Source organism: Anabas testudineus, chromosome 5 (genome assembly GCF_900324465.2).
Source record: "Anabas testudineus chromosome 5, fAnaTes1.2, whole genome shotgun sequence".
NCBI lineage: Eukaryota > Metazoa > Chordata > Actinopteri > Anabantiformes > Anabantidae > Anabas > Anabas testudineus.
Genome location: NC_046614.1, coordinates 13505065 through 13517979, shown reverse-complemented (window position 1 = coordinate 13517979; position 12915 = coordinate 13505065). Strand labels below are relative to the sequence as shown.

General features: G+C 42.4%; 3 protein-coding genes across 4 annotated transcripts; 2 read left to right on the top strand and 1 right to left on the bottom strand.

Annotated features, from left to right (window-relative positions):
• Nucleotides 1-3933: 3933 nt before the first annotated feature.
• Nucleotides 3934-5344, top strand: LOC113153165 (protein B4). Its single transcript, XM_026346643.1, has 5 exons — nucleotides 3934-4127; nucleotides 4224-4480; nucleotides 4567-4675; nucleotides 4752-4801; nucleotides 4984-5344. The coding sequence occupies exons 1-5, from the start codon at nucleotides 4043-4045 to the stop codon at nucleotides 5281-5283; spliced, it is 801 nt and encodes a 266-aa protein (XP_026202428.1). The 5' UTR covers nucleotides 3934-4042; the 3' UTR covers nucleotides 5284-5344.
• Nucleotides 5345-5496: 152 nt separating this feature from the next.
• Nucleotides 5497-12537, bottom strand: LOC113153166 (transmembrane and coiled-coil domains protein 1-like). Of its 2 annotated transcripts, XM_026346645.1 has the most exons (5): nucleotides 12453-12537; nucleotides 12256-12367; nucleotides 6332-6685; nucleotides 6097-6247; nucleotides 5497-5914 (listed from the first exon to the last, which is right to left on the bottom strand). In XM_026346645.1, the coding sequence occupies exons 3-5, from the start codon at nucleotides 6565-6567 to the stop codon at nucleotides 5561-5563; spliced, it is 741 nt and encodes a 246-aa protein (XP_026202430.1). In that variant the 5' UTR covers nucleotides 6568-6685; nucleotides 12256-12367; nucleotides 12453-12537; the 3' UTR covers nucleotides 5497-5560. The 2 variants fall into 2 exon arrangements, with proteins under 2 accessions (XP_026202430.1, XP_026202429.1); XM_026346644.1 differs by having other exon boundaries at nucleotides 12256-12524.
• LOC113153427 lies at nucleotides 7636-12835 on the top strand. The gene is made up of 3 exons (XM_026347049.1): nucleotides 7636-8809; nucleotides 10538-10756; nucleotides 12740-12835. Exons 1-3 carry the CDS (start codon nucleotides 7808-7810, stop codon nucleotides 12833-12835), a joined length of 1317 nt encoding a protein of 438 aa, XP_026202834.1. The 5' UTR covers nucleotides 7636-7807.
• Nucleotides 12836-12915: the final 80 nt, after the last annotated feature.

Here is a 12915-nt window from a genome sequence, read left to right as displayed (position 1 = left end):
TACGGGGCATGAAACCATACTGCTGCTCACAAATCTCCACCTTCTTCCTAAGCCTGGCTTCCACTACTCTTTCCCACAGCTTCATTGTGTGGCTCATCAACTTTATTCCTCTATAGTTGCTGCAGTTCTGCGTGTCACCCTTGTTCTTAAAGATCGGAACCAGAACGCTTCTCCTCCATTCCTCAGGCATCTTCTCACTCTCTAGAATCCTATTGAACAAACTGGTTAGAAACTCCACTGCTGTCTCTCCTAAGCACTTCCACACCTCCACAGGTATGTCATCAGGACCAACAGCCTTTCCACTCCTCATCCTTTTCAGAGCCTTCCTCACCTCATCCTTTCCTATCTCTGCTATTTCTTGCTCCACAACATCCATATCTTCCTCCCTTCTTTCCCTGTCATTTTCCTCACTCATCAGCTCCTGAAAATACTCCTTCCATCTTTTCTGCACACTCTCCTGGGTTGTTAGCACCTTTCCATCTCTGTCCTTAATCACCTTTATCTGTTCATCATCTCTCATCCATCTCTATCTCTCTGTCTGGCTAGCCTGTACAAGTTCTTCTCTCCTTCCTTTGTGTCTAACCTGTCGTACAGCTCATTGTAAGCTTTCTGTTTGGCCTTTGCCACCTCCCTCTTCACTCTACGCTGCACTTCCTTGTACTCCTGTCTACTTTCCTCAGTCCTTTCTACATCCCACTTCCTTTTAGCCAAATATTAGCTTTACTTTTTTTCCTCTTTTCAGATGACACACCTAGCACCTTCCTACCTGTTTCCCTGATAACCTCTGCTGTAGTTTCCCAGTCATCTGGAAGCTCTTCCTGACCACCCAGGACCTGTCTCAACTTCTGCCTGAATTCCTAACAAGTTTCTTCATTCTTTAGGAATTCAACTTCCACCACTTCTTTTCTGTCTTTCCTCTCTTCTTCTTCCTGACCACCAGAGTCATCTTACACACCATCATGCTGGCTACACTCTCTCCCACTTTGCAGTCACCAACCTCTCTTAAATGACCTCATCTACATAGGATGTAGTCCACCTGCGTACTCCTACCTCCACTCTTGTATGTCACTCTGTGTTCCTCTCTTTTCTGGAAGTAAGTGTTGACTACTACAGCCATTTCCATCCTCTTAGCAAAGTCCACCACCATCTGTCCTTCCGCATTCCTTCCCTTTACACCAAACCTGCCCATCACCTCCTGTAAGGGGACCAAGTAGCCAGGCAAGAGGAAACACAGGTGGATTGCCAAAAAAAAGGGTTTATTTATCCAAAAATGTGAGGGAAAAATGACACAAAATATTTAAGAAATCTTAGGGCCCATAAAAGAGGTCAACAAAATAAACCACACTTAACAAAGTAGACTAGACAAACATAACTTCAACTAAACAGACTAACAAAAACCAACTGACCTACCTAAAGGAACACACAAGGGAACATATATAATGGCTGATCAGACCATTTAACACACACACACATCACACCTCCTCATCACCTCTGTTGCCCTTACCAACATGGGGATACAACATTTCTCCTCTGGGGATACACCCTACGACCTCATCAAACTCACTCCAGAATCTCTCCTTCTCTTCTAACTCACAGCCAACCTGTGGCGCATACCCACTGACTACATTCACCATCACCCCTTCAATTTCTAGCTTTAGGCTCATCACCCTGTCTGAGACTCTTTTCACCTCTAGGACATTGTTCACGAACTCCCCCTTCAGGATCACTCCTACCCCGTTTCTCTTCCTATCCACACCATGGTAGAACAGTTTGTATCCTCCTCCAATACTACGTGCTTTGCTGCCCTTCCACCTCGTCTCCTGCACACACAGTACATCTACTTTCCTTCTCTCCATCATGTCTGCCAGTTCTCTGCATTTCCCTGTCATTGTGCCAACGTTAAGAGTCCCTATTCTCAGACCTATGCTCCTGCCTTTTCCCTTCTCTCTATGACCACGAACCCTTCCGCTTCCCCTTTTTCTTCGACCAACAGTAGTCAAATTTCCACCGGCACCCTGTAGGTTAACAGCATCGGTGGCGGTCGTTGTTAACCCGGGCCTCGACTGATGGTCCGGTATGAAAGTCTTATGGATGATTCGCGTGGTTATTTTGGCAATTTTTACGCCGGATGCTCTTCCTGATGCAACCCTCTCTATTTATCCTGGCTTGGGACCAGCACAGAAGTCACTGGCTTGCAACCCCTGTGGCTGGATTAAATTGTTATCATTGTGATCCATCAATTATTTACAAGGGTAACCACAATAACTATATCATTATGTAGTAAAATAAAATTCTAAATAAGTAGTTCTAAACGTTTTTTTCAAAAAAAACATTTTCTACAGGTAGGCTATTGGATTGGTTTGTTTTGTTTTTTCAGTTCATCATGTCTTCTATAAAGCCTGAAAGTATAGTTTTGTCTGGGGGTTGAGACACAAACATTTTGTTTTTTGTTTTTTTTTTTATGAAAAACAAACTTAATGTTTGGTATTACTACTATACAACAGATGTTAGCTAAAACATGATTTCTTCAAGTGAAATGGTTACTACATATATGAGGAATGTATATGATTAGAGAATAAAAACATACCGTCCAGCTACTTTTCTTCATCACTTCCTGCTTCTTTCTGTCCAGTTTTCTGATGCTGCTTCATCTTCATGTTAATTTCTTGTTCTCTCATTCTCTCATTTCATGATCTCTTCTTCTCTGTCTCTTCTGGTCACTCCTGCAGACTCCCTTCTGCCTTTTATTTCTGTATTTAAAGTATATATCCACCTTGCCAAAAGATGGAAATATTGCCACTTTTTAAAATCTTAAAACCTTTTGGTTTGCACTGCAGGTGAGTCCATATAATGTTACCTAGAATAAGAGAAAATTAAATGGCCTCATGATTAAAATTTATTTATTGTCTTATACAGTAAGAGATAATACAATAAAACTAAAAGATCAATAAAGATTCAACACAGAGGCTTTTTAATCTCATCATTAATTGTATATTCCGGAGTGACAGAAAATATGGCCTGTAAGGCTCATGTTGTGAATTTAAGTGTTTTTAATTCTAATTGTAAATAGTTGTAAATAATGATTTTTTTAATTGCAAATAATAAATAACAGATCTCTGAGTACAGCCTGTCTGACAGTGCAGGCTATAGTTCCCATAGTTCCCCTAAAGGTTACAGATTTATTTAAACATACAGTTACAGTGATTGTTTAACACTACAGCAGCACCTACAATCCTATGATGTTAAAATTGAATCTCACTAAATGATCTTTACTGCTCCATTTAGCGACTTGACCTGTGTCTAACATAATAACACACGTGCACAGCTGAGGTAACTCCTCATACTTCACCTTCAGATGCAGCAGCAGCAGCACCACAGAGTTTAAATGTCAAAGTACTGACTTTTTCTCACATTTGAAGTGTTAGAGACTGACAAAACGGGTTGTTGTAGCGGTGGCAGCTATAAAACAAACCCTACAGTGGTGGTAGTATCACTAAATTTAGTCAATACGACTACTGCTGCCAGGCTGAACAATGCGCACGTCTTGATTTACGCACTGAGGGGTAAAAAAATATAGCTGCTTTTCTTGTCAAGAGTAGAAAAACATTTATCTCAAAACAAGATGATAATTGGCACCTTTAACTTGATTTTTAACAGCATCTTTTATGGTTTTAACTATTTGGAGACATCTAATTAGATGTAGCATCACGCACTTTGTAAGATGTTTCCAAATAATAAGCATATACCAATCCAGATGAAAGTCCAGATTTTTTTAAACACCGACTGGTTTTATTATCTTTGCACGTTCAACAATACGTAATTCAAAAATAGGAGCAGCTGGATTAAATCTTTCACCACGATTCCTGACGGCTTTAATTTACAGCCCCTAACAGGTTACACCTGGTGTGATGTGATTCACCTGGTCTCAGTTTACCGGAAGCAACTGCATAAAGACGGAGAGGCCGGCAAAGAAGTAACTGTGGCACACCTTTAGACTGCACAACCACCCTTTGTGTTTTGTTTTTTATACTGTGTTTCAGTAATGCCTCCTAAAAAGCCAGCAGCGGACTCTGCTGATCCGTCCTCCAGCGATGCTCCGGTGGAAGAGAAGCTTGAGAAAAAAACAGGTGTGCGCCAACGTCAACAAGTCCAAATGATGCCGGTGTTTCCGTTTTGTTCCTTTACTTCTTTATCATATCTATAGGCTATCGTTTTCTCTTTAGATGCTGCGACAGTGCGTAAAATTGCAGCTCATCCGTCCACAGCCATTATGGTGAAAGAAGCACTTAAAGAGTTGGACTCGCGTAAAGGGGTTTCATCTCAAGCGATCCAGAGTTTTATCAAACAAAAATACCCTTCAGTGGATCTGGTGAGATTGAAGCACTTTGTCCGTAGAGCCCTGAAAAAAGGGATCGAAAACGGCACCTTGGTGCGGCCTGCGAACTCGGGGGTGGCCACAGGCGCAATGGGAAAATTTAGGGTAAGACGTCAAATCTACAGCTTCATGAAAACGGGGTCAGATAATGTCATTAATCGGGTTTTTTTAAATTGATTTTCTGTCCCAAGCTTGCACCAAAAATCAAGGAGTCGAAGCCAAAAAACGAGAACGTGGATCCAAACGCACAAAAAGCTCCTAAACCTGTTAAAGAAGGTGCCAAGAAGCCCAAAAAAGCGGGTATGAATAAAATGAGGACAATCAGAAGTGTATGCTTGTCTGAAGATTCAGTTTTAATAATGTACATTCTTAAAAGGTGCCACAAAGAAGAAGGACTCTACAAAGGAACAGACAAATTCACAGGAGGTGAGACCATGTTTGTGTTCCAGCAGTGCAGTTTGAAAGTTTCTCACTTTGGGCCATACAGCAGAAATGTTCTCTTTAACATGCACAACGAACAAGTCTTCAAAACTGATCATTTGATTCATTTTGATTTAAAGTGTTCTGGTTATATCTTTGTTTGACTTGGGTTTTTCCCCTTTTTTTAGGACTCAAAGCCTCCCAAAAAGTCAAAGAAGGCTGAAGGGGCTGCTACTACAAAGGCTGCTCCAGCAAAGAAACCAAAAGCTAAACTGGCTGCAGAGAACGAGGATGGTGACGGAACCGCTGATTCAACCAAACCTAAAGGGGAAGGTGATGCAGCCTCTAAGGCACCCAAAACTAAAGTGGCAAAGACGACCAAGGAGGCAAAGGCGGGAAAGGCATCCAAAAGCAAAGCTGCGAAAACGGGCAGCGATGCATCTGCCTCTAAAGCAACTGGTAAACGAGGGAAGAAGACTGCAGAGTAAATGTACACATCTTAACTGTTTTTTACCATTTTTGTCTCGCAATAAAATCTTAATCTTTTCACTTCTTGTGTGCTGTTTAAACTCTGAATTTGGGTCATGATCTGCCTGTTATGTCAGGACAAACCAGGAGCTTTGACTAGAACTTGTGCTAGACTGTACCAATACCCTTCAACTACACTGACTGCTGTAGTTGGTGGGTCTCTGTACATCACAATCTCTTGTATGTAGGAAAACCTACATGAACTTGATGTCTAGCTTTCAGTGTGGCAGTAAAGACTCAAGGAAGCTGGTGTGCATATTTGTTTTGATCCTCTTGCTTTTCTGCATGTTGAGTGCAAAAAAGGTGAGAATACTCAAACACTGTATCCCAGTGCCTCCAGAGAAGGTAGAAGATGGCTACAAAAAGTAGAGTGGAAAACATGCGGACAGACGTTGTCATCAAAGTGGCCATACAGTTGGTAACTGTGGACATGAGTGCCAGAAGAACTCCCATGAGAGCCAACAGCATATTGATTACTTTTGCAAGAACAAGTCCTGCTGTGGCATTCTCCAAACCCTCCAGCTGTACCACCTGCTGTTGCTGCTGCAGCTCCATCTTAGAGATGCGTGTCTGACATGCCCACAGTGCCTCCTACAGTTCAGAGACAAAACTGTCAGTGAAGGGGTTTTAATGACTGACCTGAAGAACTACACATTTACAGCACTACCTCTTACAAACCCTTTCCATAATAGATACATTAGTTGTAGCTTATATTGTTTGGTGAGCTAATGTATACAACATTATGAAAACATGTTTGAAAACCATTTGCTCACATCGATATGGCTTAGATGAATATTCTCTCCGGATTCATGGGACTGATCAGCAATCTTCTCCGCCATGCTGGCTAGTTCCTCTTTTAAGTTAAAAATTTCATTCTGGTGCAATTCTGTAAAGTCATTGAACTGCTCTTCAAAAAGATCCCACCTGCCACACAGTGATAACAAGGACATCACAAACAGTATGTGTCTTTAATCCCACAGCGTTCTACACAATGAAAGCAAAGGCTACCTGCATTGTTCCTCTTGCAAGACCTCCACAATCTCTGTGTATTCTCGTTGGTAGTAGGCTTTTAAGTTTTCAACACTTTGCTCTAGTTTGACTTGTTTTTCCCAGAGTTCTTGAATCTCGTGGATTAAAGAATCAAAGTGTGAATGGTCAGGGCTAGAGTCTTTGGAGGTAGAGGATTCTCCAGGTGCTCCTGCAGACCCAGGAGTGTCAGTAGAAGTGTGTTCACTGCCACACATCTGGCTGGACTGCAATGTACCTGCCTGAAGGGTTTTTGTTTCCCCAGGGATGGCACCCTCACCCCCCTGGGTTTCAGTCAAGTAATTCAGGGTTGCAATGTTATCAGCAGTGTCAAACCTGTTGTGGAAAAGGGAAGAAATATGTTTTCAGTTGAATTTAATTTTGTTGCAGACTGAATGGTAGAGACTGACAATTTACAGAGAAGAATTGTCTTTCTGTTATAATATGACATTTAAGACAAAGACACCGGTAAGCCTAAATAAAACCCATACATTTTCAAAAAATGCATGTACTTCAAGTATGACTCCTCTGTGTACAAAATCTGGGTTATTTTTAGAGCTGTAGGCTTCAACCTTTTAAATTTGTGACATTAAATAGAATCTTCCAAAGTCACAACCTTCCTGGAACAAAGCTTCAGGTTTTGTTACTTTATGTTCATTGCAACTCAACAGGGAATCGCCCTCCCGTGAAATTTCATAATGCCTTAATTCTAAAAAATACACACTTGATTAGTTTAACTATGACTGCTGATGCTCCCTGGTTGATTTATGTATCTTTTCTGTTGTATGTTTCAGATTTACAGTATTTTCATTTAAGAGACAAATAAACAGCCTGCAGTAGCAACTCTTGTCTCTCATTTGGGGAACAGTTTATCTATCTGCCAAACTGGACACCCACATTCAGGGAGGACACAATACCCAGAATAGCAGTTATTTTTATTTTATTTTAAAAAGGAAAAAATGATACTTTCAATAAATTTTGATAGTTGGGGCTGAGAAGACCCTAAAGAGGGTCCCTGCTCCAAACATATGATTACACCTTTGCAGTTAATAATTGTAGATTGAAAATTAAAAGAATCAATTTATGACAGGTACGAACAATAACTGAGTAGGCTACAGCATGTAAAAGACCTAAAGTTTTCTTAAAAGAAGTACTTTAAATATTATGAATCTACACTTTAAACATCTTAATTCAAAGGCCCACATGTTGTGATTTCGTTGTAAACCGAAAACTATTGAAAGTGGATAAGTGGATTTATATTTCCCAGATTTGTGAAACTGTTGTGTTGTGACATACAAATAAGAACCTGAAGAGGGCGCTACGAAGGTAAAGGTGAAAAGGTGTTGTTCTACCTCAGAGTGAAGAAGAGAGAAGTAACGAGGGAATAAAGAAGTGTAAAAGTACAGTGATGTCCGGGGAATTCTTCTAATACAAAACACCACATTTTTGGCGACGAGGATGGCCGTTTCCGTACCCTTACCTGCACCTTTCATGCCTTGCCCAGGTGAACCTGCTATCGCATTTACTACATGGCTGAAAATGTTCGAGAACTACATGCTCGTTATAGATGCTACAGGTGATAGCTGGCCTGATGCTAGGAAACGTGCTGTTCTACTACATGCACTTGGCACGGAAGGACAAAGACTGTTTTATGCTTTGCCGAACACAGGTGATACTTATGCTTCTGCCGTGGAAGGACTGAAACAGCACTTTGTTCCAAAAGTTAACGTGATTGCAGAACGACATAAATTTCGTCAGAGGGCGCAGAGACCTGATGAGACTGTTCAGGATTATCTGGCCGTGCTACGTCAACTTGCTGCTACTTGTGAGTTTGGAAATATGGAGGATCAGATGGTTCGGGATCAACTGATAGAGCGTGTTGATAATACACGTATACGAGACAGACTGCTGCTGGAACCGGACTTGACACTAGCTAAAGCTGCTACATTAGCCCTGCAGATCGAGACAGGAATACGAGATGCCGCCGTCATTGCCGACAGCGCTGCTACGGCTCCTGCACCAGTGAGGGCCATACACCTCAGGTCGCGGGAAAAGAAACCAAAGACCGCTCCTGCTACAGCTGCAAATACTGGTAAATACCGCTCCTGCTACCGCTGTGGATCTACCAATCACATGGCTAATAAACCGTCATGCCCTGCAGCCAAAGCACCATGCAACTCATGTGGAAAAGTAGGACATTTTGCCAAAGTTTGTCGATCTGCCAAGAAAGAGGTTCGTGAATTACAGATAAATGAACTGACTGTGCTTTACATGAATGACACTGTGCAGGATAAAATCCTATGTACTGTCCATGTTGATGCAAATGGACATTCTCATGATGTGGAGCTAATTGTGGATACAGGCTCATCTGTTTCTATTCTTCCTGTGAGGACCTACCTGGACTTCTTTCCCACATGTGAACTTGCTAAACCTACTGTTTCCCTGTGCACATACTCAAAAGAGAAAATTCCAGTACTAGGGTGTTTACATGTCACAGTGACTCACAATGCATATTCTGCTCCTTGCTCGTTTATGGTGGTTGACTCAGGTGCTGCTTTACTTGGTTTGGATATGTTTACTGCTCTACATATGTGCATAGAGGGTAACAGAGTAGTCTCTGCTGTGAACCCCAATACCTGTCCTCATCCAGAACCAAAGATGTCAACTACAACGTCATTAGGTGCTACAGAAGCTCAAGTACGGGAAGTGGGATGTGCAAGAGGATTTGTGCACAAAATACGACTGAAACCAGATGCCATTCCAGTACAGCAAAAGCTAAGGAGACTTCCTTTCTCAGTACGACAAGCTGTAACTGAACAACTTAAAGATCTTCAAGATAAGGGCATTATTGAGCGTATTGATGCATCTCCATGGGTCTCACCCATCGTTGTTACGCACAGACGCGATGGAGGAAAGCCTCGCATATGCGTAGACCTAAGAGAACCTAACAAATCAATTGTCTGTGACTGCTACCCCTTACCGCACATGGATGAACTGCTCACCAACCTCAGGGGAGCTACTGTTTTCTCTACCATTGACCTGGCCTCTGCATACCACCAGATGCTGCTCCACCCAGATAGCCGTGATATAACTGCATTTATCACTCACGAGGGCCTTTTCCGTTTCTGCCGTGTACCATTTGGCCTTGCTTCAGCCCCCTCAGCATTCCAAAAGATGATGTCCATCATACTGTCTGGATTACCAGGGGTACAAGCATACCTGGATGACATCATATGTTATGGTACCACCCAGCGAGATCACGATGTCAACCTACAGAGAGTGCTGCATGCCTTAAATGATGCAGGTCTTAAGCTGAACATGCATAAATGTAAGTTCAATCAGACTTCACTGTCTTTCTTAGGCCATACCATATCCAAGGAGGGACTCCACCCAGACAAAGAACGAGTCAGTGCAGTGGCTCATGCACCTGCCCCACATGATCCAGGATCCCTGAGATCTTTCATTGGTCTTGCATCCTGGTACAGTAAGTTTATTCCTAACTTTGCTACTGTTGTTGAACCATTACGTGCCAAACTTAAAGATTCTACTGAACTGAACTTTAACTGGACTGCTGAAGCTGAGTCCAGTTTTGCTGAAATTAAAAGACGGATACTAGAAAGTCCTGCTCTGGCACTGTATGACCCCAAGCTGCCTACTCAAGTGACCACTGATGCTTCTCACTATGGCTTGGGTGCTGTACTTACCCAGCTTCATCCAGACAACACAGAGAAGACTGTTGCCTTTGCATCTAGAACACTTTCTCCTGCAGAAAGAAAGTACTCAACAGTTGAACGTGAAGCACTTGCATGTGTCTGGGCTGTTGAAAAGTGGAGAACCTATCTGTGGGGACAACACTTCGTGCTGCGTACTGACCACCAGGCACTCACATCCCTACTCACATCCAAAGGAACTGGTCGTGCTGGACTAAGGGTTGCCAGATGGTCTGCCAGACTGCTTTGTTTTACGTATGATGTCACTTACCGTCCAGGCAAACAAAATGTGACAGCTGACTGCCTTTCAAGGCTTCCACTCCCCAGTACAGAAAATGCTCCTGATGTACCAGACATGGTTGCTGCAGTGTTTTCTGAATCCTTGCATGCAATGTCGTTGCCTGAGTTCACTGCTGCTTGTGACACATGCCCTGAGCTAACACAACTGAGAAATCAGATTCAGAAGGGATGGCCAAAATGCAGAAAGGACGTGATACCTGAACTTGTACCATACTTCAACGTGAGAGATGAACTGGCTATAGATGATTCACTCATCATGAGAGGTACAGATCGTTTGATTGTTCCTGTTTCACTCAGATCCAAGGTGATAAATTTGGCACATGAAGGACACCAAGGACTGGTACGTACAAAGCAGAGACTCCGTGAACTGTACTGGTGGCCAAAAATGGATAACTGTGTACATGACATGCTGGCTTCATGTGTGCCATGCCAGTATACTGATAAAACTGCACACACATCACCTGCTCCGCTCACTCCAGTGGATCTTCCTGATGGACCATGGGAAAAAGTGGGAATTGACATTACAGGTCCTTTTGAACATGCAACATGGGACTGCCGCTATGCAATAACACTTACCGACTACTATAGTAAGTGGCCTGAAGTTGCATTTGCCCCTACTGTTACTACTAAAGTAGTTATTCAGTTTCTGACCACTGTGTTTAGTCGTGAGGGTAACCCTTCCTACTTGGTTTCTGACAATGGATGTCAATTCACCTCACATGTTTTTTCTTCTTTTCTGAGAGAGAGAGAGATACAGCACCTTCGCTCTAGTGTGTACTATCCAAGAGCTAATGGAGCCATTGAGAGGTTCAACAGGGTACTTAAAGAGTGCTTGCAAACAGTTGACAAAATGCACAGACCATGGAAACAAGCTGTAACAGAGTTCCTACAAAACTATCGGGCTACACCACATGCCACTACAGGAGCTACACCGTTTGAACTTCTGAGAAATAGGAAGATGCGCACAAAACTAAATGTACTCCCTGTTTCACACAACGTCAAAACACATGCACAAGTGAAAGGGACAGTGAAACAAAACCAGAACAAGAGCAAAGAGTACACAGACAGAAGACGGGGTGCAAAAGTACCTAGGTTCCAAGTGAATGACACTGTAAGAGTCAGGAGACCTGAACATGTCCCAAAGGGCTCATCAAAATTCACAAAACCACTGACGGTCATTAAGAAAGTGGGACCAAATACATTCCTGTTGAGTGATGGTCGGAAATGGAATGCATCCAAGTTGGCATTCTTTCCAAAAGAAGCTCTGACCAGTTCTGATATGGACACTGACACAACATTGGATGGATTCATGGCGTCTGAGGATGCACACCATAACGTACAAGAACTAGGTCCAAGAAGGAGCCACAGGACAAGAAATACACCAAGATGGTTAACAGAGTATGTTAGATAAAGAGAAAATCTGACTTATGGACTGATGAAGATGTTCTGACAGAGGAGACTGATGTTCTTATATTATGTCTTAATTACAGAGTTACACTAAGTTGCTAAGAAAATGTAATACAAGTTCCGTTCTCTTATAAGGATATATTCTTGCTGATTTATGTGCTCCTGAGATTTACCCTTACTTCCTGACTACCTAAGTTACACATTCTGGTAAATCAGATTTCAATTTTATTACCGCACAGTGTAAGTTTTACAAGAAAAGGGGAAATGTTGTGTTGTGACATACAAATAAGAACCTGAAGAGGGCGCTACGAAGGTAAAGGTGAAAAGGTGTTGTTCTACCTCAGAGTGAAGAAGAGTGAAGTAACGAGGGAATAAAGAAGTGTAAAAGTACAGTGATGTCCGGGGAATTCTTCTAATACAAAACACCACAGAAACGTACCAGTATGAAGTGGAGTAGTGACATTAGAAGATACAATATTAAAAACTCACCTGGTTTAAAGTGCATTAATGTAGATTTTAGCCTCTTTTAGTGACCTTCAACCTGCTAAGGTGTCGCTCATGTCTACTCTGGTGACAGACTTAGCTAAGTTGGTCCTTTGAGCTAATAACAAATGGCATTAATTGATTAACTTTATCACTACCAAGTAAGTGAGCAATAAAAATACATCACGTGAACTTTAACAGACCAATATCGTTTTTAAGTTTGCTTTTAGCCGTTTGCTAATTCAGCTAGCTAACGTTCACAACCACTGAACGGGCCTTCGCGTTGCCTAGCAACGGTTCCACGTAACTTCACTATTGGACAGATTTAACCCTTGACCTCTGAGAGGTCATAAAGTGCGGGCAGTGAATGCCACATGATTCAGAGTAAACGAGGCTGCTTTTCAGAAGAAGCTGGGCAAAGCCGGCGTTTTGCAGCAGAGAAGGGGTTTCTATCATTTCACCTTCTCCCACAGTGCATCATCCTCCACAGGCCCTGCAGGAGCTGCTGCAGGGAGGCATCCTCACCACACGATGGCGCCACCGCAGTGCTAAATGGGTTTCCAGTTATTCCTGTGGCCAAAAGTGAATAAATGAAGTTTTGATTCAGCCTAAATGTAGATGACAAAACCACACTATGAGCCCCAGAAATTATGCCTTCCGAAATGA

Excerpts from the sequence above, each read along its gene's own strand:
- LOC113153165 (XM_026346643.1), top strand. The coding sequence starts at position 4,043 with ATGCCTCCTAAAAAGCCAGCAGCGGACTCTGCTGATCCGTCCTCCAGC. Across the intron at positions 4,481-4,566 it reads GCGCAATGGGAAAATTTAGG|CTTGCACCAAAAATCAAGGA; the intron begins GTAAGACGTCAA and ends TTCTGTCCCAAG. Across the intron at positions 4,676-4,751 it reads CAAGAAGCCCAAAAAAGCGG|GTGCCACAAAGAAGAAGGAC; the intron begins GTATGAATAAAA and ends CATTCTTAAAAG.
- LOC113153427 (XM_026347049.1), top strand. The coding sequence starts at position 7,808 with ATGGCCGTTTCCGTACCCTTACCTGCACCTTTCATGCCTTGCCCAGGT. Across the intron at positions 8,810-10,537 it reads CCCTGTGCACATACTCAAAA|TGCAGAAAGGACGTGATACC; the intron begins GAGAAAATTCCA and ends GGATGGCCAAAA. Across the intron at positions 10,757-12,739 it reads GGCCAAAAATGGATAACTGT|GCCCTGCAGGAGCTGCTGCA; the intron begins GTACATGACATG and ends CATCCTCCACAG.
- LOC113153166 (XM_026346645.1), bottom strand. The coding sequence starts at position 6,567 with ATGTGTGGCAGTGAACACACTTCTACTGACACTCCTGGGTCTGCAGGA. Across the intron at positions 6,248-6,331 it reads TTGCAAGAGGAACAATGCAG|GTGGGATCTTTTTGAAGAGC; the intron begins GTAGCCTTTGCT and ends ACTGTGTGGCAG. Across the intron at positions 5,915-6,096 it reads TTCATCTAAGCCATATCGAT|GAGGCACTGTGGGCATGTCA; the intron begins GTGAGCAAATGG and ends TCTGAACTGTAG.